At 39.9% G+C, this 27940-nt stretch overlaps 1 protein-coding gene across 3 annotated transcripts in view; it reads right to left on the reverse strand.

Annotated features, from left to right (window-relative positions):
- The window catches only part of SNX24 (sorting nexin 24), a 152394-nt gene that overhangs the window by 52021 nt on the left and 72433 nt on the right, over window positions 1-27940 (reverse strand). For all 3 annotated transcript variants that reach the window (XM_057736618.1, XM_057736626.1, XM_057736631.1), the window contains exons 2-3: window positions 18238-18321; window positions 3867-3971 (exon numbers count right to left, since the gene is read on the reverse strand). In XM_057736618.1, coding sequence (XP_057592601.1) covers window positions 3867-3971; window positions 18238-18321 — 189 coding nt within the window. The remainder of the gene's footprint in view (window positions 1-3866; window positions 3972-18237; window positions 18322-27940) is intronic.

The following is a 27940-nucleotide window of genomic DNA, read 5'->3' on the forward strand; positions in this document are numbered from 1 at the left end:
TGGCGCACACAGTCTGGTGGGCTTTTCCTTCAGGTAAGAGGATGGGGAGGGGGTTGTCAACTTGGGGGCCCTAATATTCACATTAGAAGCTTTAGCTTTCCTCAGTCACTCTGTTTAGTATTTTATTGTATTGTTTTATTTTCAAGAAAACAGTCCAACAAAATTTTTGGTCTGGTCATAAATATCAGGATAATAAATATCTGTATTCTGTACAGAACGGGTGGCCTGGGCACCCGTCCCACACGTACAGCTTGAATGACCCACTTGTGTTCAGTTTCACTGTTCACCTCGGCCTCTGCTGACTCTAAGTCCAGAAGCTCTCCCTCCAGCACAGCTGTGGGCGGGCTGCCTCCCACATCCACTGCAGGCTCTCGTGGCTAAGTTTGCACCCTGCTTTTTGCTTTGTAGCTATTCATTCATATGCTCCCAGAACATTCCATCTTCCAGAAAATTGTTAAAATGTTTTCTTCCTTTGATGATGCCCTCTTTTCCCTGCCTAATCACCACCTAACTGTTGGGGTTTATTCCTTTTTAAGTTTCTATACTTTTGTTTCAGTGGGGTCTCAGGAAAGGTGGAAAGTCATTTCAAACCGGGAGATAAAACTATTACATAAACCATGTTTGATGGCTGAATCAGTTTGGGAAACCCAAAGTAATTTATTCTTTTTTTAAAAAATTGATTTATTTATTGGTTGCATTGGGTCTTTGTTGCTGCACATGGCCTTTCTCTAGTTGCGGTGAGCAGGGGCTACTCTTCGTTGTGGTGCTCAGGCTTCTCACTGTGGTGGCTTCTCTTGTTGCGGAGCTCGGGCTCTAGGCGCAAGGGCTTCAGTAGTTGTAGCACACAGGCTTAGCTGCTCCGCGGCATGTGGGATCTTCCCAGACCAGGGCTCAAGCCCGTGTCCCCTGCATTGGCAGGTGGATTCTTAACCACTGTGCCACCAGGGAAGTCCCCGAATTAATTTACTCTTAAGATTTTTGTATCTGTGCAGATGACTTAACACAGAAAACAGACACATACTCACAATTTCCAAAGGATTCTAAATACTCAAATCAAAGATTTAAAAAAAAAAATCTAGTGATCAAGGAAGTTGGGGATAGACAGCCAATTAAATTGTGATGGTTTATGATTATAAGATATTTTCCTTTACTTTTATTATTATATCCTTAAGAAAAACTATATGTCAAGGCTGAAAATTTTCTCCTAGGAAAATCTACAAAGCATAATAAAAAAGAGCCTATACTGGGAGTTAAGAAATTAACATTCCAGTCCCATCTCTTCAATATACCTCAGGAAGTGAGGCAAGTTTCTTAACCCCACTGGACCTCTGTTTCTCCATCTCTAAAGTAAAAGAGCAGTGTGGGCCAATTTAGGAAATGTGTGTTGAACCCACCCATGGTGTAGAGTGTACTAGTTGCTTCTTGGACAGAAGGAAAAGTTTTCTCTGGCCTTTCCAAGAGCTAATCTGCCTGTTTTATGGGTGGTAAACTGAGACCCGAGGGATGATCATATACTTAACTGAAGGGCAGGAGACAAGCTGGACTAGATAAGGCCTAAGTTCCCTGTGAGCTTAAGATGCTATGGCTTGGAGGTATTAATACTTTCTCAGGTTTACGGGCCTGAACAGGCCTAGCCTATGTACCTCCAGCTGAGAGGGATTTGCTGCAGGATGATGCCTGCTTGAGAAGTGCTAGTTGCACTTACACTCAGGGGTTCAGACTGGTGCTGAGGGTGAGTGGGATTCTAACTGGAGTTACATAGGTGAGTAGACGAAATAGGGACAACCGCCTTACTTCCAAAGAGACGTAAACATCAAAAGCTATCAAGAAATGACACCTAAGCCAGGGTTTTCATTTCACTGGGGGGCTGATCAAGCCTCTACACTCATCTTTGTAACTTCCATTTGGCTCCCAGGGCATGCAAATAGAATTGGGGCGGGGGGGGGGGGGGACATGGGGGAAGGGGGGAAAGGGAAAAAGCGCCCTTGAACTCCTTCAGACTGAACGGACAACAGACTGAATATTAAATGCACAAGAGCAAACAAGCCCTGTCAGTCCCTCAACCACATCTTTCAAGCTCTGTTTCTCAGAATAGAAAATTCTAAGCTCAATTTGAGTGTCACTGTAAACTCCGCTCTACGCCAGATGATTTTATCCGCATATTTATACCCAGAGTACAAACAACTTAAAATGTTTACACTGAGTAGTAATGGGAGTCATGTGTCAAATACAATGGGAGGAAAAAGAGCAAAGCTTTCTTCAGAACTAAAGCTTGAAGATATATAATATCTGTGGAAAATCTGGCTTACAAATTAGAATGCATTGTTTACCTATTCCATTTAATTATAGAGAACATGCATTTTTTACCCTTTGCATACAACATCTAAAGGCTCGTGTTTTTGGTTTGGTTTTGCTCTGCAGTGTAGCCGGAGGCTCTGGAAGTCTCATAGCTCCATACACAGAGTCTCACGGCACACGGCCACACACTTTCCTGTCATTTGTGGTCTCCATTTCCTTTCATCTCCCACGGCCAGGGAGAGGCAGTGAAGGATCCATCCGCCACATCCCAAAGCAGAAGAACAAAGCAGTGAAGAGAGCCCTCCGCTGTGGTTCAGAGGCCTCCACGTGTCACTTTCCTATCTGAACACGGTAAAGACCAAGAAAACTGCAGGAGGCCGAGGACAGACCCTCGCACCTTTCTACTGGGGGAGAGTCCTGTGAACGGACCACTAAGTAAAAGCCTGTGGCGACAGCTTCTCCTCGGCTGCTAGTCACTAGTCATTCAGGCACAACCAACCAGAAGGCTCTGCAGAGGACACAGCACATGCTTCACACAGCCCACGGATGCCCGCCCTGACACAGTTCACCCAGGGTGATTGCTGAAGGGGACGACAGAGACAGCCGTGGACGAACACAGCCGCGGCCGCCGATCGCTTTCATGCAACACGCCTTGGATAGACCATCACAGTAGGCTCGGACCTCTGCGGTGATGTCCAGCTCTTCAGCTTTTGAGAGCCAGGATTCCCCACCCCATCCCCTTACCTCCTGGCCACGCTCACCTCAGTCAGTCTCATGCATCAGTCCCTCAAGTGTACTCATGTCCTGGTGAGCACAAGGCTCCCCCACCCCCCACCCTTCTCTCAGCACGCAACCCACACAGTGCTTTGCGTTAGTGATGGCTACACTGAATATTCACCTGAGGCCCCCAACCCTTTTTGTTTTAAAACTCAGAGAAGCTGACACCGCCTTATGCTTTCCTTTTGCTTTCTCTGTCACTTGGCAGAGAGACTGCTTTGTCTTATCTTACTTAGGTAGTTCTCTTTGCTCCTCTTAGCTGCAGAAAAAAGCATCCTCTGCGTTCTTTTAAAAACATACATTTTAATGTTCAAAGAAGTTGGCACCTCGACAGAGGTAATTTTTGTATACTCGTTCTCAATTTGAGTCCATAGGTGTACCAGCCAGGCCCACTGAAAATGCAGTTTCTCTCATTATCTCCCCAACACAACGCCTAAAGGCTGGGAATGCTATGAGGAATCAACAAATCTTGGAGAGGAAAACAAAAAACAGAAAGTAATTTGTAGGGCTGAACAAAAAAATGAACAGACCCTCTCTACATTGGTTTTTACTTTTATACTAATTTTTCACTTCCCGATTCCATATAACCAATTTTAAATAGAACCTAACTAAAGCTAAAAGAGCCAATCAACAATATATTTTTAATTTTAAACTTTCTTTTCATCTAGAATGTTTGGTGGCTTGATATATTCTGCATCTCACCCATGAATTCTGAAAAAAAAACCCAAAAAACTGAGATCTATGATTCTTTAAGCTACAATAGATTAATTGAGGATCTAAACACATCTTACCTGTAAATATGTTTCCAAACCTTGTCGGCGTTGTTCCAAGACTTTTGGGACCCAGTTCCGAACATGTTTAGAAGGGATTTCTGGAGTTTTAATACATTTCTTAAGCTATAAAGACAGAAAAAAAACAAACACAGAAAATGTCTTTTAATTATAATGACGTTATTTGAGGGAAAAGCCAGTAAAAGAAACTGAACCACTGCTATCTGCAATAAAAAGACAGAGGAAAATATACAGACACTGAAAGTTTGTCAAAAATTCTTTCTTTAGCTGCCCTAAATGTTCAGGTTTCAGGACAAGAGTTCTGTGTTTTGCTAATTGTTGTTATTATTGTACGTCATCTGGCATTTCCAATTGCAATTATTTTTTCTGAAAAATTAAGATTTCAGTAAATGAATTATAAAGGAAGTATAGAAGTTTATAATTTCCAAAATCAATTAATACAACAAAATTTTAGTTGGGAGAAGTACTTTTTTGATGAAAAGTCTCGCTACATATTTTTCACATTAAAAAAGCAAAACAAAGTGCAATTGTTTATAATCATCATCCATGGAAATGCCATATGAACTAGACCACATCATACGGCAAGTTTCTTTAAAGTTTTATAATAAAAAGAACTTAAAAAAAAAAAAAAAAAAAGACTGATCCTTCCAATATTCCTAAGCATTAGGTCTAAATTTTGTTCATGAAAATTTAGTGATGGTTCTCAGCTAAGGCTTTCTGGCGGCAGTTTTAAGGGACTATATTAAGAAAGGAAAATTCTATTGGAAGTTGAGTTCGAGCTGCCTGTCACAGGCATATCCACATCCTAAATCTGTGAATATTACCTTACAGCGCCAAGTACTTTATATATCTGATTAAATTAAGTGTCTTACAATGGAGACATTATCCTCGATTACCGAGGTGGACTCAATATTCATAAGGAGCCTGACTTATCAGGAGGGAGGCAGGAGGACCAGAGTCAGAGACAGACTGGAAGATGCAACATGACTGGCTTAGATGATGGAGGATGGGTCATGAGCCCAGGTGACCTCTGGAAGCTGGAAAAGGGAAAGGAATGCATTATCTCTTATAGCCCATTGATACCTTAATTTTAGCCCAATGAAACTCAATTTGGATTTCTGACCTTGAGAGGTTTAAGATAATAAATTTGTGTTGTTTTAAGCCACTAAGTTTGTGCTAACTGGTTACAGTGGCAACACATACAAAACTAACACACTGCCTCTAAAACGGAAAGACTTTCAATGCTCTGACTGAAAACTTACTGAGACGGCTCCCTTACTGCACATGCAAAGAAATGGCATAATGACCTGTAAGAAAATGCACATAGCTAAACCCCAGCATCTAAAAACTGTAATAAAAACTTTTTTCATACATAAGCATATAGTCACCATTAACTATTTCAAGCTGAAATCTGCTGCACATCATGAAAAAGGAGTCTGTGCATTTCAAAGATCAGCACTTCTAGCTCAAGACATTAGGCTGAGCCTGCGTTTGCCTCCTCCCTCCATACCTGAAGCGCCACTAACATAAGAATGTGAAGGTGTTAGCCGCAAACCCAAATCTATCCTCCTCATCTTCCTCACCAAACCTCTAGATTATTGGAAATAATACTGCATTCAGCTAAATTCAGCTTAAAAAGCTAAATTTCCCACACTCCCTTGCAGAGAGTGGAGGCCAAAGGTAATCAGAAGTCACTGAGAAAAGCTTTCCATAAAATCTCATTCAAAATGGAACAGGGAGGGTGGGAGGGAGGCTCAAGAGGGAGGGGATATGGGGATATGTGTATACATGCAGCTGATCCACTTTGTTGTACAGCAAAAACTGGTCCAACAGTGTAAAGCTATATTTCAGATCCAATAAAGATCTGAAAAAAAATAAACTGGAACAGACCCCGCTTGCTTGTACCTTCTATACCACTCCCCTTTCACCCCTTCCCGCCTGGGATGCGACTATGCTGCTTGGAGCTGCCACGACCATCTGCCACGCTGAGGCAGCTCGCGGGATGGAAGACAGGTGTCCAGATGACTGAGCAGTGAAAAAGGAGTCAGTGCCTGATGGCCTCCTGGAGCCGCCACCACAGCTCGGACCGCCCACCTCCAGACTTGTTTTTTAAGAGGAAAAAAATAGCCTCCTCCCTCCTTTTTTAAAGTTACTGGCATTTGGACGTTCTGTTTCATATACCTGAATTTACTCCTGGTAGAAATTAAAAAACGAAAAAGGCCAAAGGGACTAGGACTCAGAACAACACAGAGAACAGGGCAGGGAGGAAGGAACAATCGCCAAGCACAGAGATTAACAACATTGCCAAAGACAGAAAGCAGAAGCACGATGCTGAGGAAAACACCGGAGCAGAGGAAGTCCCGGCCCAGACCTCCTCGGGAAGGCGGCCGCAGAGGGTCCGGACACGACCTTCTCAGCAGCCCGAGAGGCTCTGCGCGCATCAGGACTGGCATGAGAGGAGGAGGGGAGGAGAAGAGGGACCAGACTGCACCCTCGCCCGCGCCCAAGACCACAGAGATGACGAGCAGCGCGGCGCCACCCCTAAGCACGCACCCCCCCCCCCACCCAATAAAAAAGGTCAGCGTTTCTAAAGAAACTGAATGACGTGTTGGGGTGGAGGAAAGGTGTCTGCCATTCTAGTCACTCTGGTTTTCATGGGGTCCCCAGCCTAACAGCTGCCTCTCTCCCCTCCCTCCCCGTCATGAAGCCTTTCAGTTGACACACCCTACCGAGGGACCAGATTTATGTACCCAAAGCAGAGGAACCAGTGACAAATGCCCAGAATAATTTACCTAATTGGATGTGAGAGAACGTTCACTTCCCGTGCCTTCTTTTATACAAACGTGCGCATACAATTCCAGAAAACTGAGAAATTAAAGCAAGGAAGAGGAAAAACAGGATCAGGACGCATAGCTCTACCCCATCAGCATGGGGAAGGGAAATCCAAGGACAGCTGAGCACAGCAGGCCTAGAGAACTATCAGTCCAGGTTAGAGCAAAAGGTCAGAGGATCTGGAGAAGAGAACCTCCAGGAAGAAGGCTGATTCCACGGGACAGATAGTATGGAGAAGATGGGTACATTTAGGATTTGTTCAAGTACCTTATTCTTTTGTCTATCAGAAAAAATAAGTTCCAGGGAAAACAAAGAGCCCCTGAAGAAGCTCATGGAACAGAAGACACTAAGCTCTTCCTATGTGTTAGAGACACTCCTGCCTTCATGGGGCTTGTATACAGGGAAACGGACAAAAAACAATAAGCAAGTTAATAAAACAGGGTGAGTGCAGTTAGTAACATATGGGGGGGTGTGTTGGGGGCAGCTGGGAAGGAACTGTGTGGGGTGAGGATGTCTGAGGAGCCCCCTGAATCTTGATGGGAGGAGACAAGTATGGAACTGGAGAGGGAATTTACAACAGATGCAGCAATGGAAAGGGAGAGCCGAGCCTGGAGCTCAAAGCCCAGCAAGGAGGAGACGGCTCAGAGAGGTGGCAGCATCAGACCCTGTAGGGTCTTGGAGGCCACGGTGGGAATTTGCCTATCATTTTACATGGGAAGCAACCTGAATGTCTTAAGCGAGGGAAGGATCTGATATTTTTACTTTAAAGAGACCGTGCTAGAGTCTAGGAGCAGGGTGGACTGTAAGGGGGTAGAATCAAAGCAGGGAGACCAGCGGGCAGCTCCTGTCAAAGTCCAGGTGAGAGGTGGCAGTGATGTGGACTGCAGTCCTGGCAGTGACGGTGGGGAGACGCAGAAGGCTGCAGGGTGTGTGAAAAGTGCAGGTGATCAGAACGACTCCAAGACTTTGTTTTAGGTTTTTGACCTCCCCTGGCGGCGTCCTGTTTACTGAAAGGTGATAGAACGCCAGGTTTAGAGTAGGTGGCAGAGAACACTACTTACCTCCCCAAATCCACCATCCCTCTCTTCTACAGAACAGAACTCCTGATTTTCAGCTGAGTGCATGACCACCCAGAATAAAGAACACGTCTCCCAATCTCCCTGAAAGCTACATGTGGCCGTATGACTGAATTCTGGACAAAGGCTGGTAAACAGACACGTCTGTGCAACTTTCAGGAAGTGTTCTTAAAGGGAAGGACTGTTCCTTCTTTCCTTTCCTCCCTCCTGCTGGCTGAATCACCCACGTAATGGCTAGACCTAGAGCAGTCACCTTCCACCATGAGATGGAAACTGTGTGTTAAGAAGAGGAACGCCACAAAAGCCTGGATGCCTGAGGACCATGAAACTGCCACACCAGCCTTAGATATTTATGTGAGAGAGAAGTAAAGGTGTATCTGTTAAGGTCACCATTATTTTGGTTCCAGCATCACTCGCAGCAAAACCAAACATCACAGTGGGGATATGACCAATACGGCAGGCTGCCTATCCAATATTCCCTCCCTCCTTCTTCTTGTAAAACAAAACAAAACAAAAAACAAATGCAAAAACAGCAGGGTCATTCAGAGGGTCAGTATGCTAAGCCAAAAATGTCGATTTCCCAGGTTCCTTTATAATTAGGATGGCCACGTGACAGAGTTGGTAATGAAATGTAATATAAGTCTACTGGGTAGGGCTCTTGATTTCCTCAAAAAAGAAACAGGCTCTTCTTCCTGCCAGAAATGTGGAAGCAATGCCTGGAGGAACGGCAGCTATGTTGTAACCAGAGGGTGAAAGTCATATGTTAAGGTAAAGATGGTGAAGCAGAAAGATAAAAGGAGCTTGGAACGCGGATATTATAGAACTGCTACATCAACTTGGACTGCCTACCTTTAGTTTTCTTGCAACATGAGAATTATTAATCTGTCACTTGTTTAAGAAACCTAGTCAAGTTTTCTATTATATCCAACCAAAGATAATCCTGACATAAAGGAATCAACTGTTCTGTTTTAGTGATTTCAAGTCAGAGATGCCCGACAGGCATCCAAGTGGAGAGGATTTGCAGGCAGTTGGATATGAATCTGTAAACTAAGAGTGAGAATATCTAAGCAGTGTTGAAAGCCACGGAACTAGATGCCACGACATTGGGAGACAGGTACAAGTGGAGGAAAAGGGCTGTGAGGGGCAGAATCCTGAGACAACTCCCGAGATCCTGCCTTGTGCTGCACAGGCCTGTAAAATTCCTTCCCTCGGGTCCGGACAGGAGCCGTGAATGTGGTGAGATAGTCACTCCTTTGATTGGATTACATTACATAAGAAGACAAAGGCACTCCCTTGATCAGATTCCACTTTATGAGACCCAGTCCTAGCAGACTGCTGGCTTAGAAGCAGTGAGCTGTGTGTTATGAGAGGGTCACATGGCTAGGAATTGAGGGTGGCCTTGAGGAGGGGAAAGCCACCCCTGGCTAACAGTCACCAAGCAAAAAATGGACCTCAGTCCTATGACTGCAAGGAACTGAATTCTACCCAAATGAGGACATGACAATGTGAAGAGGACCGCCAGCCTCAGATGAGATCACAGCCTTGGCTACACCTGCCTTCAGCCCGATGAGACCCTGAGCAGAGAACCCAGCTGACCTGTGCCCTGACTCCTGACCCACGGCACGCGGAGGTAACACATTTGGGTTGCTGAAGCTGCTAAATTTGCGGCCGTCTGTTACCCTGCAGCAGAAAACCAATATAGGGGCCAAGGTCTGAGACACCCAACTCTGAGGGGCAGGGAAAAGAGGCAGGGCAAGCAGTGAGAAGGTGGTGAAATGGTAAGTTGAGTCAGGAAAGTGCTTTTATAGAAGGGGCGTGATACTGAGTGCAGAGCGATACTGCAGAGACAGAGACACTGGGTAAAGTAAAGCGTGAAGCAGGAAGGCAGAGGCTCCTCTTGCCAGGAATTATACTGAGAGAGGAGAGCAAGGGGGTGAACATGGGAGGGAAGCATGGGGTCAAAGGTGAGTTCTATTTCGTTCAATGGGAAATATTATAACACATTCATTTATTGATGAGGCTGATTCAGTATTGAGGGGAGAGAGAGAGGGGAGTAATTTATGATTATCTGTAACGGAATAAATACATATCTCATCTCCACACTATTTAAAGTATTTCTCAAAAAAAGAGCAAAGCCAGAAATGCTAATTATCCTGTGGTTAAAAAGCTTATTGTTTCACTTTAACAAAAAGAAACTTCTGTAACACCTTTGAACCACAACATTTCTCACATTTCAGAATAGAAAATCAACTCCATTATCTGTCTCTCTCTCTCCTTAAAAAAAATCTTGAAGCTAGAGTACTGAAAAGATTTTTCCTCTTTATTTATGTCAGGAGTGCTGAGGAAGCTGATCATCACAGCTGCTGAGCTCGGTGACAGCATTTGTAGGTGAGTAATGAATGGCTCTAGATGAGGAGAGACAAACCCAAGACAATATGTTTCCAGGAGGGCTCAGCTGCTTGTAAGATAAATACTCCTCTGCCACTCCATTCGATGATTAACTGTCCTGGCCGGGCTGCGTCCAGCCAAACGGCCTTTCTGATCCCCATAGAGAGCGCCCCGATTCCACGATACCACAAACACAACCCCCTCTGCCTGGCGTGACCACGCCCTCCCTTCCCATACTGTGCGAGGAGTTCACACAGAACTTACTCCATAAAGACCTGCTGCATACACACTGGTGACGGCAACCATTTTCCACTGAAAGGAACAGATATACTTTTCCCAAGCATGTGAATAAAAAGATGAAAAAGGGAAAAAAGCAAAGAAGGGGGGGAACATTTTGGGTAGCATTCAATCTTTCACCCATGGGGTCACCCTACATCCTCAGAGTTTCCTTTAGAGACACTTCATGAGGTGCTGTACCCCTGGTTTAACCCCATTTTTGGTTCTTCTGAAAGGTGGACTTCATTAAATTAAAAACAAGAACACACTATTTTACTCAAGCCAAAAAAGCAGGCAATCACAAGAACGCGTTCATTTAGGAATGAACCCGCCCCATGTTTCCCTGAAACCTTTGTGAATGAGAGGCTGGGCTGGACGGACAGCTGGGAAGGCAATGCAAACTGTGCTCAGCACGTTGCCACACAGGAAAGGCTCTCCTCTCCACACGGGGGATTTGGGCCTAGGGAGCGGACGCTGCTCTCAAGGACCCCCATCGGCAGTGCAAGTTGCCTGGCTGCAGCGGGGCGTAGCCTGTGTTTTGGGGGCGAGTATGGAGAAAGCTTTTACCCTGTCACGGTCTGGTCCTGAACTGTAAGGAGTGCACCCTATAACTTTTTTTTGTTTGTTTAAGATATTATGTTAAAAGCGACCAGCGAACAGGGTGGGGATCTGTTTTGGTTTCAGTGTGATGGTGGTGTTTTTCCCAGTACTAGCAGAGCTACAAAACAGGGGCAAGTGTAACCTGGGGTTAGACTTACAGTGAACTAAACTCCCACAATAGGAACCATTCTTGTTGACCAAAGCATTCCTCCAATAATTCATAAATAGGCATAATGTTCTCCAAATATCCCATTTGCCAAATGTTTATTTAACACCTAATACGTTTTCAACACTAATAGACAGTGAGGAAGAGACAAAAGATAAGACATGGTCCCTACTTTCATTCATTCATTTCCTTCCTTCTAGTTTTATTGAGATGTAAGTGACATGCAGCACTGTGTAAGCTTAAAGTGCACCGCGTAACAATTTCACTTACATACATCATGAAATGATTGCCACAATAAGTTTAGTGAATGCCCATTGTCTTACAGACACAAAATTAAAGAAATAGAAAAAAATATTTTTCCTTGAGATGAGAACTCTTAGGATTTACTCTCTTAACTTTCATATACAACGCAGAGCAGTGTTGATTATACTTATCATGTTGTACATTACATCCCTAGTACTTATTTATAACTGTAAATATGTGTCTTTGGACTGCCTTTATTCAATTCCCCCTCCTTCTACCCCCAGGCTCTGGTAACCACAAATTTGATCTCTTTTTCTATGAGTTTGTTTGTTTCTTTTTGAAGTGTAATAGACCTACAACACTATGGTAGTTCCTGGCAGTGACTTGATATTTATATACAATACAAAATCATCACCAGGATAAGTCCTGTTAAGGACGTGGTCCCTAGTTTTTAAAAATATATCTTCTAGGACTTCCCTGGTGGCACAGTGGTTAAGAATCGCCTGCCAATGCAGGGGACACGGGTTCGATCCCTGGTCTGGGAAGATCCCACATACTGCAGAGCAACAAAGCTGGTGTACCACAACTACTGAGCCCACATGCTGCAACTATTGAAGCTCACACAACTAGAGCCTGTGCTCTGCAACAAGAGAAGCCACTGCACTGAGAAGCTGGAGCACAGCAACAAAGCGGGAGCACCTGCCTGGTGCAACTAGAGAAAGCCTGAGCACAGCAATGAAGACCCAACACAGCCAAAAATAAATTTAATAAATAAATAAGAAACAAGGATATATGAAATAAATAAATAAATAAAATATATCTTCTAGTTAAACAAAGCTTAGGGATAACTATGTTTTAATTATCTCTTAGACGTTTTTAATTTAAGTAGAAATCTCTTAAATGGAAAAGAAGTTCCAAGAGATGACAGATTACAAGAAACTCACATGAAAGAAGAAGAACCTGAAGTGTTTCAGTTTTGTTTGAAAAGATGAGAACACAGAGGGGAGGACATTCAGCATGGCAAGGACAGAGAAGCAATGATTTTCATATACTGGGGTGACTGAGAAGACTGGCTTGACTGCCACTAACGTTTTCTTAGGAGAAGCAGTGAGAAATACGGCCAGCCAGTAATGGGGTTTGTGGTAGACAGAATCATGGTCCTCCCAACGATGTCCACGTCGTATCCTCAGAACCTGAACGCATTGCCTCAGAGGTGTGATTAAATCAGGTATCTTGAGATGGGAAGGTTATCCTGGATTATCCAGGTAGGCCGGATGTAATCTCATGGGGCAGGCAGAGGTGTTCAAGTCAGAGAGCAGAGATGTGATAACAGGAGATGTGACGATGGGAACAAGAGTGATGCGCTTGCTGGCTCTGAAGACAAAGAGGACCACGAGCCAGGAAAAGTGGCAGCCCCTAGAAGCTGGAAAAGGTAAGGAAACAGATTCTGTCCTGAAGCCCCCACAAGGAACAATCCTGCCCACGCATCTAGAATAAGGTAACAAATATGTGTTGCCTTAAGCCACGAAGTTTGTGATGATTTGTTATGATAGTAATAGAAAACTAATGCACAGTTTAAGATTATTGGTTTTGAAGGTCAATGTTTGTGACTTGGTAGACAATACAGATCCATTTCAATGCTTTTGGGCAAAAAAATGAAGATGAAAATAGTGTTCTAGGAAAACTGTCTGCAGCAGAGGATGAATAAGAAGACACGGATCAGAAACAGTTAAAGAAATACTTACATAAAGTAGCAAGACGCTGGACTGAGATGGTAGGAGTAGAAAATGAAAAATTAAATGGTACTTATTATAGAAGTTTAGAAGAATGAATCAATAGGACTTGCTGACACTCTGGAAATGAAGATAAGAGAAAGGTAAGAAAGCCTTCCATGGTTTCAAACCTTGTGGCTTCACTGTGTATGATGGGGAGAAGGTAGGGAGGGGTTGTGTCTAAGAGCTGTCTTTAAAAATTTAATCACTCAATAGGAATTTTCAAACTTCAACTGGCATTAAAGTCATCTGGGATGCTAGTTTAACATGCAGATTACTGGGCTCTATCACAAAGATTCTGATTCAGCACGTCTGGTGGTACCCAGGACTCTGCAGTTTAATAAATCCTGTTCTGATCCAGGTCATCCAAAGTGCACACTTTTAAAAATATTAATCTAGAAAAACTAAAAGAAAGTGAAATCAAGTACTTCCAGAGCTCTGGAAGAAAAACTTTATCTTACATACAATCTGAAAGGGTGAAAACTGACATCTTAGAGACCATAAAAATGTAAAACTCTTGTAAAGAAAAATAAATATCACAGCCAAAATAAAAAAGTCCTTGGTGAAAAATAGTTTCATCTAATGGCTAATATTTTATTAAGAGGCCATGCAAACTAATGAGCAAAAACAATGAAGACCCCAGCAGATAAACGGGAAAGCACATAAAGAGAATTCCAAAAAGAGGGACTATCATCGTAAACTTAAGAAATACCAGTTAAAACAGCAACAAGGCAACATATATTTCTTGCTAAATAAATATCATTTTGGGGGGTAATGTTCAAAGTTGGTGAGATACTTTCATCCTTGCTGGTTGCATTACACATCTGCTATAACCATTTGGGAAAAAAGTGACTGGGTAATATATAACTGGAGCTGTAAAAATACCTATACTCTAACAGAGAATGCTTCTTTTGAAATCTAGCTTAAAAGAAACAGTCTTGAATATGGAAAAAAATTATATGTAATGAAGGCTATCAATCAATGGAAGTTGACCATGTGATGCACACGATTTCATTTAGTCCTTAAAACAATCTTTTTTTTTTTAAAGCTCTTTATTGGAATATCATTGCTTTACACTGTTGTGCCAGTTTTTGAGGTATACCAAAGTGAATCAGCTGTATTTATACATATATCCCCATATCCCCTCCCTCCCACCCTCCACATCCCAGCCCTCCAAGACATCACCCATCATCAAGTTGATCTCCCTGTAATACAGCATTCCCACTAGCCATATATTTTACATTTGGTAGTGTATATATGTCACTGCTACTCTCTCACTTTGTCCCAGCTTCCCCTTTGCCCCCTCCCACCCCATGTCCTCAAGTCCGTTCTCTACATCTGCATCTTTATTCTTGCCCTGTCACTGGGTTCATCAGTACCATCTTTTTAGATTCCACATAGATGAGTTAGCATAAGGTATTTGTTCTTCTCTTTCTGGCTTACTTTGCTGTGTATGACAGACTATAGGTCTATCCACCTCACTACAAATAACTCAATTTCATTCCTTTTTATGGATGAGTAATATTTCATTGTATATATGTGCCACATCTTTTTTATCCATTCATCTGTTAATGGGCATTTAGGTTGCTTCCATGTCCTGGTTATTGTAAATAGTGCTGCAATGAACATTGTGGTACATGTTTCTTTTTGGATTATGGTTTTCTCTGGGTATATGCCCAGGAGTGGGATTGCTGGGTCACATGGTAGTTCCATTTTTAGTTTTTTAAGGAACCTCCAAACTGTCTTAAAACAATCTTATGAGGATATTAGCACGCTTATTGTTCGCATATTAAAACTGGGGAACCGGAGGCACAGAAAGATCACTCAACTTGTTCCAAGGACTTAAGAGGTAAAGGCAGGCTCAGGAACATTCTGCTGCTAGACCTTCCACACTTAACTTCTACACCTTAATTATCGCCATGAGGGAACCCCATGAGCACAGCAGCATTTGTTCCATTAAAAAAATGCAAGAAAAGAAAGGAAGGAAAACAGCAGCTGCATTAGCATAGTACAAATATATGTGGGTACAAAGCGTTATTTCCCGTCCCCAAACTTTCCGCAAGATTTAGCTTTATAATCTAAAAAACTAAGCTTACTTGAAGGGAGGAAAATAAAACATATACAAAAAACAAAAAAACAAAACAAAACAAAAAAAACCACCAAACAAACAAAAAAAAAAAACTCCTGAATTTTTCCAAAAATTAGCAAGAAATCCTAAGAAAAGTATAGAGGATGAGAATGTTGTTTTCATACTATAATATCAAAAATTATAAAAGTTTGGGAGAAGTAATAATCATTACGAACTTTCTTCAGATGAACTGTCAAATGGGTAATGGTTTTAGTTTCTGCCTCAAAATGAGCCTGACAATAAGCCAGGAGGCATTTCTGTGTATTTATGGTACACGGAGATGAGCTGTGCATCTTTTACTCTAAAGGTGCAAGGCACTTATCAACAGTTCATATATGATTTTAGAATTCACTTGGGGACAGTGGCTAAAAACTTTAACACGTGTAATGTAAAGTGTAAGAGAAATCAGGACACTGGCAACAGAGCAAACTGCATCCACTGCAGAAATAACTGAATATTCAAACAAATTAAATAAGAATAGATTTACCTGAGTTTAAAGGGAAAATATTTCATTTAAAAACAGAACATTCGAAGCACATCACAAAATTCAAATATGGAAACTGGGGTACCAAAATTCTAATAAAAGGATAAAGTTGTACAAGGTGGCAGCAGTAATCAGTAAAGCTTCTGTATCCTGATTAAATTTTTAGACCATTTCAATCCTCCTTAACACACAACTTTACAGTCAATATTGTAGATTTATGTTTATTTTTACACCCTGCCATTATTTGTACTTAATTATCTTTTATAATAAGTTACCTTTTCACCAAATCTAATACAATTATAAAATGGGACAAATAAAGGAGACTTCCAGCAGCCACTTTCTACTCTATCATACACAAGATTTAGTGTCTGCCGACTAAAACTCTGCCCCACAACGTTATTTTTTTCTCTAAGTCCCTGATAGGATGTTGTAATGAGGCTGCTAAAAACATGCAAAATTGAGAGATTTGAGAATTTCTACTCTCTTAATTCTAATAGACTTGATGATATAATTTGAAAAATAGCTAAAATTATTAACAGAACTGCAGAAGTTGAGAGAAGAGTCCTAGAAAATCTAGGAATTTTTTTTGACTGTGAGAATCTAAGAACTGCCTATAATCACTGGGGAGAGGGTCCTCTTCTGCAGAAGAAAATAAATCGCATTAGAGAAGAGAGCAGAGTAAGCGACCCTCCATGCGTAAGAAGCACGGGCGGCCTCCTGCTCAGGGCAGGCCTAATTGGCAGTCACCCAGCTGTGCCTCGTGTGGAGCTGGTCCCCAAGTATCTGGTGGGGACAGCTGGGCTGTGCCGGGGTCATGGAGACCTCGAGGGCTAGGAAGGAGGCTGGCATGTGATAGGCTGCCTGGTCTCGGCTCTGGCCTCAGAGGCTGGGCAGGGGGAGAGCTCTGGTTTTAATCTCATTGCACGGACTTATTTCATGAGGTACCCAGCAGAACTCTCTCTAGAATCTGTTTCCTTGATGAACAAGTGAACAAAGCCAGAATTCCTTGAGAAGAAGGTGAGACCTAGGCTCCACGTTTGTTTCTCTTTGAGGCCCCTTGGTGGGGAGGTGGGGGGGGGGGGGGTTGTAAAGTCAGCTGGCAACTCCCAGCCTAAATGTGTGCTTCTTTCGGAAGTACACCTGGATGTAACACAATTTTAATTGGAAAATTCAATGCAAATTATCCCTTGCCATCCTAATGGAAAAGTGTATAGATAACTGACAGCTCCTCTTCAAAAAAGAACAGGGGGAAAGAGGCTCACTCACTTCTCAATACAACCTGTTAAAGTTTTTACTCAATACACTATTCTCCTGACTATCAAAAAGTGGGAAATTTTAATTTTAGAAAATGCTACAGAGCTCTTAATACAGAGTAAGCACACTATCACAGCATTTATGCACTGACATTTCCCAGCAATTTTAAGCGGTCCTTAATGAAATTAAAAGAATAGCCTCTTTCTGAACATACTTATTCAGTATCTTCCCATCTAACTTTTTACCTAACAAAGTAACAAAGGTGAAGAAACTGAACTGTGCCATACGTTTTATATATGTGTATGTATAAATATATATATTCATATAGAGGAAGTATATATATACATACATTATATATACACAGATATGAATACATGTATACAAAAGAAAAAATGGTAAAACTGTATGAACTCATATGTGGTGATTTTCTGGGCAATTTCATAAGGTAGTTCTAGTTATTAAAGTAATTTCATCACCTCAATACTTATTTATAACCTTCAAAACATTAAATTTTGGTAGACAATAGAAAGTATTCCCTCTTCTACTCTTTACTGACCATGTCTCCCAAAACCCAGCTATTCCTTTTACATTCTTGTCTCTTTTTATCAAAGGCTTTTAATGAAATGGATCTGAGAACTGAAACACCAGTCTTGTAGAGCGGCCTTTGCAATTCAAAAGAAGCTACGAGCCCCCTTTACATGATTCCCAGTCATTGAATACATATGACGTGTATATTTTTTTCTGTGTATTTGTAAGTATAAGTTGACTTTAATAAATTTCTTCCTATAAAATGATCATTTCCTTCTTTTTTCCTTTGTGTAAAGCACATTAAATGTATTTTACGGATAAAATAGGGTCTGGGCGTTATTGTTTCTGAACCCACAATACTCAGCGCAGTATAACACAAACAGCTTGCCGTCACACATCTATTTACGCAAAAGATCTTAACAGAAAACCCATCTACTCAGAATGCACACCTTGAAAGGACTGAACAATTTATTTTAAAAGGAAATTTACTTCATAATAAAAGAAATCAAACTGTTCTAAGAACTATTAAAGCTCTTAGGAACCACAGAAAGCAGTCTTAATGTTACACCATCTGCCTTAAAGAGAAAAGGGTGGTGGTTGGTGGGGGGGGGGGGGGGGAGTTACCTTTTTGTGCAGGGCATGAAATTCGCTGTACCTTTTTTCAACAAAATGTTTTCTTCCATTCATTAGCACTTCTATCTTAAACACCTAAGAAAAAAATAAAAACGATTAATTCCACCAGTTCCAAACCCTCAATTGTCTGATGTGGTACGTTTGTGAGCCTGATATATTTCATCCCTTTAATTACAGTAGCTGATCCCCCAAAACCCAGAAGGCTCAGGAGACCCTGGCCCAACAGCACTGATTAATGAGCCCTAGAGCCAAATGCTCACTAGCAAACAGCAACATCCCCGCAAACATGTTTAAAAGCAGTGGCAACTTAAATGTCTTAAATGACCCTTAACTTTTTAATCTGAGAATGCTCCTCTCCTAAAATTACTCAATGCACTGAAATACAAGTGTGATGCCACAGTGACAGTCTGGCAAAAATTGCAGGCCCGCAGCACTGCGTTATGGGTATTTCAGCGCTGACAGTGCTGTGCCGTCTCTAAGACAATCATGCAAACAGCAGTGCATTTTAGGTTAATTTCTTCCTAACCCGCATATGCATCTCCAGTCTCAGCTGGCTTATTCTGCTGTTTGCAAAAAAGGGAAAGTGTAGTAAAGGTTCATTCTCCCTGTGTGATACAAGTGACAGCTTGTGCTCCCACCTCCAGGAGGTTGAAAGGCCAGATGAAAAGGCTCTCTGGGTGCACTAATTAGTAGGCACTAACATGACACTTTCTTGATTCTGAGGTCAGTGGGTCAAGACTTGGAACAGGGGATGAGGAATATTGTGAAATGCTCATGAGAACACAATGTTAAAGTGGGTGGGGGAAGGATGCTTGGTAGGAACTGAAGAGAAGGTGCTCTGTTATTTCCAGGAGTTAGTTTGTCTTTGACTCCTGCTTTGCTAAGGGAGAGTTCGTCATCACCAAGGTGAAGGAGAATCGTTCCATGATTTAGTAAGCCTCGCTTCCCATTTCAATTGCCCTTCTGAAGAAAATGAAACTAAAGTTAAGGTCATGTGACACTAAAGAGTGTTAAAAGCATGCTTATTTTAGCCCTAAAAAGAATGACTTAAAGTTACCCTATGAGATATAAGGTCACACACCTTCATTATGAAAATAGATGTCTAGGGCTCTACATTTCTGCCTTATATGTAAATATGACTTTTTTGGAAAGCCAGAAACTATGTCATCAAACATAAAATGTGTTCCTGTTTTTGTACTACTTCGAATTAGAAACAAAATCTTCTGTTCCATGACTCAGTTTAAGAAACCTGCTTTTATTAAAGAAGTAGTAAATTTTTATCAATTTAATCAACTGTTTTTTTCCCCAAGAAATCCCCCTAAAAAATATTTTTCTTTGGTGAATTAGTGAAAATATTTTCTTCTAAAAACATACACATATGCTTCAAACTCTCGGATATATGTTCATTATTTTTTGAAAAAAATTGTGTTTACTAGCTCACTAAAGAAAATTCTTCTTCTTCAAAGACCCTTCAAAGCCAGGAATACAATGAGGAAAGCACCCTGAGAAACACAAACAAAAGCAGCACAGCTTCAACTTGGGGGCTTGGTTAATAGGATACAGAGCCCCCTCTTCAGTGTCAGGTCCCAGATTTAAATCAGGACAATGTGGGAGCAATGAACGTAGTTTCCATCTGCTGAGCTGCATGAAATAAATGAAGTTGCGTTTTGAGTCCTTGAGGCTTCATCACAAAAACCACCACTTTAATTGGCATGTTTGCTGAAGAATCCACAAAAGGAGGAGAAAGTAGAAGACTCGGTAAGGTTCAGCCTAGTAAGTCACCCCTCAGGTGCCCCCTCCTGAAGGCCACAGGTAAGACACATTACACAGCAGCTGTCTCACGGAATGTCATCCCTTCTATCGACCAGATGGCTCCATTACCAAGTTCCACAGTTACTTTTCACAGTCGCTAAACTCACTTTGCGGGGGAGAGGGGGAATGTACATACACACCCACACACACACATAGGGAAAAGTATGTGATAAATTTTAATTCTAATATTTTTATTATGTTGCTATTTTTAAAATGCACAATATACCTAATACTGTTAAGACTTTTTTCTTTTAAATTCTGGGAAAATACCTTGGAAAGGAAATTACTTAATCAGAATTTCCATGACAATATGAAACAAGAAATGGAGTCAATTTGATAAATCTTATGTTCTTAGATTCCATACCACACTTTATTTTTAATAGTTTCTAATACATGTTGTCCCTGCTGCCAGGAGAACCCTTTTCTTTCTTGGCTTTCCTGGCAAACTCCTGACAGCTGTTATCTACCTCTAAGGTGGGGGCAGCACAGGACGACATTTGGAAAGCATGCAGCACAGTGTCTGGCATTCATTCATTTATTTAATAGTTATTTACTGAGGGACTACAGTGTGCCCAGGACTTGTTCTAGGCTCTGAGGATCCAGCAATGAACAAAACAGACAAGAGCCCAGCCCTCATGGAGCATACACCCTTTCTAGTGAGGAAGGCCGATCATCAACATATAAACAAATACAGTGAGGTCAAGAAACAAAAAGTGCAGTGAAGAACACAGTAGGGTAATGAGACAGAGCGGGACAAGGGTGCTGTTTTAGACAGTGTGGTAAGAGGAGGCCTCTCTGAACAGAGAGGCAGTGAGAGATACAGAATCCAGAGGGAAACAACCAGAAAAAAGTGTATATAAGAGTTGAACGTGGCTGCCTCTGGAATTTCAGACTAGGAGTGGGTAGACAAGGGCTATTTGTTTTCATTCCTTTTTTTTTTTTTTTTTTTTTTTTAAATTTAAGGTAAAGCCTAGAGCATGGTGATTTCCACTTCTGGCCAAGATACAGTAATGGGAGCAGTAACCCTCCCCCTTGAAACAACTAAAAAACTGGACAAATATGTGGGGAAAATGACTCTTAAGACATTGGACATGAGGAAATGAATGACAGTGAGAGACGGGAGACACAGTGAGTCCTAAGGTACCCCAGGCAGAGCCATGCGGTCCCCTGAGTTAGGGACAGGGAGGGGAGAGGGAGGGAAAGCCATAGTGATTCAAGTTCGCAGGGCAGAGTTTTGGAGAGTGAGCTGCACACAGAAGGAACTCCTGTGATCTGTCAGAGGTCTCCCTCCAGCATTCAGCTGAATCCTCACCAGCAACATGAGACTGAGGAAACTACCCAAGGACAAGAAGAGATTAGAGAGAAGAGTGCTCAGAGCTCACAGACACCTTGGCACACTGCCTGTTCCCAAAAGCCAGGGTAAAAAAAATCTCTTGCTTCATGAAGTGTTCGTTAGGGCACTCAGAAGGGTCTTTTCTCAGTAGTGCAGCTAAAGTAACTGTAGACTAAAAGCTCTTTTAGTACAGAGTAACAAAGCTTAAAAGCAAGACCTGAAGAGAGCAAACTATTTCTGAGTAACTTAACCACTTGCTAGAAGGAAGCTCAAGAATATTTTTAGGAATATAAAAATATTCAGCACCCAAAAAGATAAAATGTACAAAGTCCAGCATCTAATCAAAAAGAAGCAAGAAAATTCAACTCATAATGAAAAGAAAAAACAATCAATAGAAACTAATTCAGAAATGACACAGATGATGAAATTAGTAGATAAAAGCATTAAAATTGTTATAAGAAAATTTCTTACGTTCAAGAATCTAGAGGAAAGGGAGACTATGTTAAATGGAAGCATGGAAGATATTAAAAAGACTTAGACAACAGGTCTGGGTCCTATAGAAGAAATATGAAATGTCTGTGATTAAAAAAAAATTTACATTGGATGGGATTAATAGTGGGTGAGACATTACAGAAGAAAAGATAAGTAAACTTAAAGACCTGGCAATAGAAACTGTCCAAAACAAAAGAGAGGAGGAAAAAACTAAAAAATAAGTCAACAGAGCATCTGTGAACTATAGGATGACTTTAAACCTCAAAATGCATGTATGATTGGAGTCCTCACAGTAGAGGTGAGATGGAGGAGAGGGGTTGGGGAGAAAGACAAATGTATTTGAAGAAATCTTGACCAAAATTTTTCTTGATGTGACAGGAACTATAAACCCACAGATCCAAGAAGACAAAAGGAGCCATAAGCTCAAGAAACATGGAAAAAAAATTTTTTTAAAAATCGAAGGCAAATCATAATCAAATTGTTTAAAAGAGAAAAATCTGAAAAGCAGTCAGAAAACAGAGGCAATACATAAAAAAGGAAGAAATACAAGCCCGAGAGCAAATTTTTCAAATATTTCTATAAATAACCAACCCTATAAGAGTGAGTCAATGCATATGTACTTCAGTTATGTAAATATGTTCTATGTAAAGTAGCATACATAAAATCAATGTACAATTTAATGTCAATTAAGTTTTTAATCATTATTTTTAAAGTATTTAGGTAATTTTTCCCAAATGGTAATGCCAATAATAACAACAGTAACAACAAAGACTTTTATAACACTTATATGCAGGCACTGCTCCAAGCTCCTTTATCATGAAAATATCTCATTTAATTCTCACAACAACCCCACGTGGGACAGGTAATATTATCCCCTTTTACAGGTAAAGAAACTGAGGCATGGATTAAGTATCTTGTCCATGGAAGCTATTGATACATTTTGAACTCAGTGATTTCGTCCTTGAATCCGCCTTCTTAATCACTGCACAATACTGATTCGCAATGAACAGATTCCCTTATATAGTGCTGTTCACTGGGGGAAATGAAACATGTGCAAGTGGGAGAAACACTCTGGAGCGAGGACAATGCCTTCCATCCAGTCTCCTCCCCAGGTTCTGTTCTCTGGAGGGGCTTTGCAGGAACATAGGGCCCTTAGCAGAGAGGGTGCTGGTGGTCTTGGCATGAGGTCTTTACCCCTAACTATTTGGAGCCTGTGCTCTTCTCAAGCAAACACTGATCTCTATAAAAAGCATACAATTCTGTAGGGTAGAAAAACACTTTTTATATTATCTTTTCCTGTAAGGATCTGTGCCCATACCACCTCCTCAGTCTCCTTACACTGTGGTTCCAAATCTCAGCTTGTATGGTTTTTGCTATAAAAATAAGATGTGCTTATGCAAAAGAATTTTCAAAAAGTCCAAAGGATATAAACTGAAAAGTATGTTTCTTATATAAAAGACTTGTGTAAGTCCTTGCCAGCTTAAAGGGTATCTTAAATATCCTTTCAGGAATTGTCTATACTCATATAAGCTCTGGATGTATACCTGAAATGGAAGTTATTTTATTTTCTTACAAAGTTTTTTTCTTTTCTTTTCTTATGGAGCTATAGCTTATAGTTCTACTACTTTATTTTTCCTATTACTTTTATTTTTACTTTATTTATTTAATACATGTCAGACATCTGCATTAATCAGCACATTTTGACATACCTCATTCTTTACTGGCTACATAGTAGTACTGTGTGTGATTGTTACCATACTTTATTTAATTAAGACCCTATGATGGATATTAAGTTACTGTAGTATTTCGCACTGTATATTTTTAATATGTTTATATATGTTTACTTATATATAAACATATATAAAAACATATTTCTATGTCTCTATATATACTTACACATATTTTATTTACATATATTAATGATTAATGTATCTATATAGAGATAGATAACTCATCCTTTTTCCTGTACCTGTACTTACACACATACATACATAAGAGAAATTACCAAAAATTTTGCCAAATTTATCTACTCAAATGTGTTAAGTTACCCTGCCACCAACAGGATATGGAACACCTGGCCCATCCTGATCAACACTGGCTATTAGTCACTTTGGCAATAAGATTAGGAAGTGAGAACTAATTGGGTATATTTTGATCAGTGTGTATAGAAGCATACGTTTCCATTCCAACTATCTCACATAAAATCACATAGAGACCTGACCTACCTATCTAGACCTCTACTCTTGGAGACATTCTTGCTCTCAGAGATTTCCAGAAATTCCTTTGTAGAAAGCTTAGGAAGCTTCATGTAACTAAATAAACATATTAAGGTTTTCATTTAGATTTGTTTAGAAACAGAAATTATATTGCTCCTGTAACTAAATTCTAGCCACATTATTAAGTCCTTAGACTTCAAATTGAAAAGAAAAATAAATACTACTTTCAAGAGAGGATTTCAATTTGTAGGTGTGGTTTTGATTACATGTTAGAGCCAATTTTTTTTTTCCTTTTCAGTAACATCTCTGAAAATAAACTGTAAGACAATGATAAAATATTTCATAATTTGGTTTACATGTACTCTTTTCAGGAATGTATCTAAAAAAACAAAATAAACTTAAGTTAAAGAAGGACTTAACCCATATTCCAGGTCGAATGATCACTGTTTTCAGAAGCTCATACCTTACAAAGTTATTCACTCTCAACAAAAGCAAAAAAAAAAAAAAAAGGAAAAAAGAAAAAAAAAGTTTTTCCTAACTAAAAGTGTCTAATAAATAACTTTTAAGTGTCTTCTAAATACAGATGGGGATTCTATATAAAAATAAAGTTTTATTAACCTTTTTTATATACATATACTTTTTTTTAGTATCTGTTCAGTTAGAAGAAGATGCACCAAACATTAAATCTGGGCTTGAAATCAACATATTCTCTTTCTTGAATAGGAATAAGCAAGAAAGATAAAAAAAAAAAATTTTTAAAGGCTGTTATTCCACTACAAAAAGTTATATCTCTAAAAGAGTGATTTATCATGTGCCTATTGAGGACCAAGCTCTCAAAGGTATTAATTCACATTACACAGTTTTGTTTTCCTTTTTTATTTTAAATAAGGGAAAGATGGTAAGAGACCCTCTAATCATAAATTTTTATGATATTTGATGACTAAGTAAATTTAAAGTTCAATAAACCTAGGGTAAAATTTTAATTTGTTCCTTCTCAGTCTTAAATTTCCTCTCTTTTAAGATGCCAAACTGAGAGATTTACTAATTTAATTACAGTATTTTCGGTTGTGGAGAAGCTAACAACTTTTTTTCCATATCTTTGAAAACATAAATTTCAGAAATTTTTAAATGTTTTTTAAGAGAAAAACACATTGCTTCAAATAAGCTGCTGCTTAAAGAAAAAGAACAATTATCTAAATAACTGCCACTAGAGAACAGCTGTGTAAGAGTTAGGGTGGGATGAAATGGGAGATTGGGATTGCCATATATACATTACTAATAAGAAAAAAAATCAAATTGTACACTTTAAATACATGCAGTTTATTGTATGTCAATTATATCTCAATAAAAGTCCTTAAAAAAGAAAAAAAAAGTAAGAGAAGAGAGCTTTCAAGGAAGTACCATGACTTGGACAATTAGTAGAGAACGATAAATATCCTGATAAGATTTATCCTGATATGATTTATCCTGATAAGATTACTGAACTTTAAACTTAAATTGAACTGTTAAAGAAACTAAAAGAATGTTACAAATATGCAATAAAAAGAAACAGGTTACTCACAAGCAAAAAGAACAAAAAGAAAAATTAAAGATAAGCTAGAACTACTTAACAATGCAAGATTACAAAAGACAATGAAGTAATCAAATGTCTACAAAATTTTGAGAGAGAAAAAAAAGTGCTAACCTCAAAATGATGTAAGCTGTTATTTACATTAGAAGTCAGGCAAAGGGTATTCTAAATATGCAAAGAGGGCTGATGTACCTTTATGTAAATACACTCGAGGACATAATCTAACTCAGCAAGAGATGATGTCCTGGATCAAAGACAAATAAAATCTTAAAATCTTTAAAAAAAAAAAGAAAGAAAGAAAGAAAGAAAAAGAACAATTCTCTAAATAATTCTAAATAATTGCCACTAGAGAATAGCTGTGTAAGAGTTGGGCATGATTAAATTTATGTGTGTACATATACATTTTTTAAATATGATTCTTCTTTGCAAAGAAAATTCATGATACCAAAAAGGACTCAAAATGATTAAAATCACTGATAAAAGAACAAAAATAATAAAAACAAAAACAAAATTAGAGCAAGAGCAAACATCAAAGACAAAAGAAACCTAAGTTTCCTAGGCTGGAAAGATCAAAAGGGTTTACCATTTCCCAGGAAAAATAATATACCTAATACTCTGGATTTTTTTAAATTACAATAATGAAAAAAAAAAGTGCTGCCAATATACTGATGGAAAAAAGCAGGATGATCCCAAACTTTTTCTATGCTGCACTAAATACCTCCCCCCCAAAAAGTGCAGCAATGTCTAGAGAATTTTATGAGAATATTATTTTATAATCATGCAAATTATTATTCACATGCAAAGGCAACAAAAAGTCAATCTTAGTTGTGGACAAAAACAGAAAACAAATAACCCACACATCCTTTTGAAAAATAATTACTGAAGACATAGCATTGCCAATGGAAAGATTAATCAAAATTAAGAACTCAAAAATACCGTAATATAAAAGGCTAGCCATTGTTTCTGTTATCATCAAAAACTCTGAGGGACTTCCTAGGTGGCACAGTGGTTAAGAATCCGCCTGCAATGCAGGGGATGCGGGTTCCATCCCTGCCCCAGAAAGATCCCACATGCCACGGAGCAACTAAGCCTGTGCGCCACAACTGTTGAGCCTGTGTGCTGCAACTACTGAAGCCCCCGAGCCTAGAGCCCGTGCTCTGCAACAAGAGAAGCCGTCACAATGAGCCCTCGTACCACAATGAAGAGTAGCCCCTCACCACAGCTCCTCCACTCACTGCAACTAAAGAAAGCAATGAAGACCCAACGCAGCCAATAAATAAATAAATAAATAAATTTATAAAAAAAATTTTTTGATCCAGGGAAGGAGTAAATGAATACAAAGACAGACAACATCATAAAGTGGCTGGTACTCTAAGACGCTGAGGACTACTCCAGCAGGAAGCACACAGTGGTTTCGTGGCCATTTGGAGCCAGCCTCCTCACAGGCTGCCCTGTGGCTCTCCTCTACAAAGGAAGGGCTTGTAGCTGAAGTAGCTTGGTTCATAGAGAAACAAAAGAATCCACAGAAATCCATAGAAAACCTGGTTCCAAATTTTGGCTTCAAATGCTTTCAAAAGTTGATGGCAAGTGATCTTTAACCTCGAATTCCATATCTAGGCAAATTTTCCACCAGGAAGACGGGAAAGTGCTCGTTTCAGACATGCAGGAGGGAGACTATTTTATGTACTATGAACACGTTCAGGAAATTCTCTTTGAAGATTTTTTAAAAACAGGATTCAAGAAAGAAGCCAAGAAAGTATGGACATAATCTAGAAACAATATGGAGGTGTGGGGGGAATCCTAAAATGCCAGCTCTGCAGCCTAAACAAGTATTCAAATTAGAGTAAGAAGCCAAAGAGTTCCAAGAAGAATGCTCTCAAGAAGAAAATGGGTATGATTAATACCTATTATCATTAGAAAGGTTTTAGTGATAGCCTCACAGCATTCACCTCTCTCTGTCAAGAAAAAAAAAAGTGCTTAAGAATTCAAAGGAAACCAATTAAACAAAACTGTATACAATGTACAGTTCCAAATATAAAGCAAAATAAATGTAACATGACCTGGTATGGTTTAGAGAATAAGAGTGTCCATCTGAAGTAACCCTTGAAACATTCTCCACTGAGCAGTACAAGTTTAGTAATTTATATGGCTACATTTTCTTCCTTACCTTTCCAAAACTTGATTATACAGTGAAGATATAAATATCTGTACACACACATACATAATTATAATAGTGGAAACATTAATTATTCTACTCTGCTTTTAGAATCA

This window comes from Hippopotamus amphibius, chromosome 1 (genome assembly GCF_030028045.1).
Source record: "Hippopotamus amphibius kiboko isolate mHipAmp2 chromosome 1, mHipAmp2.hap2, whole genome shotgun sequence".
Classification (NCBI taxonomy): Eukaryota; Metazoa; Chordata; class Mammalia; order Artiodactyla; family Hippopotamidae; genus Hippopotamus; species Hippopotamus amphibius.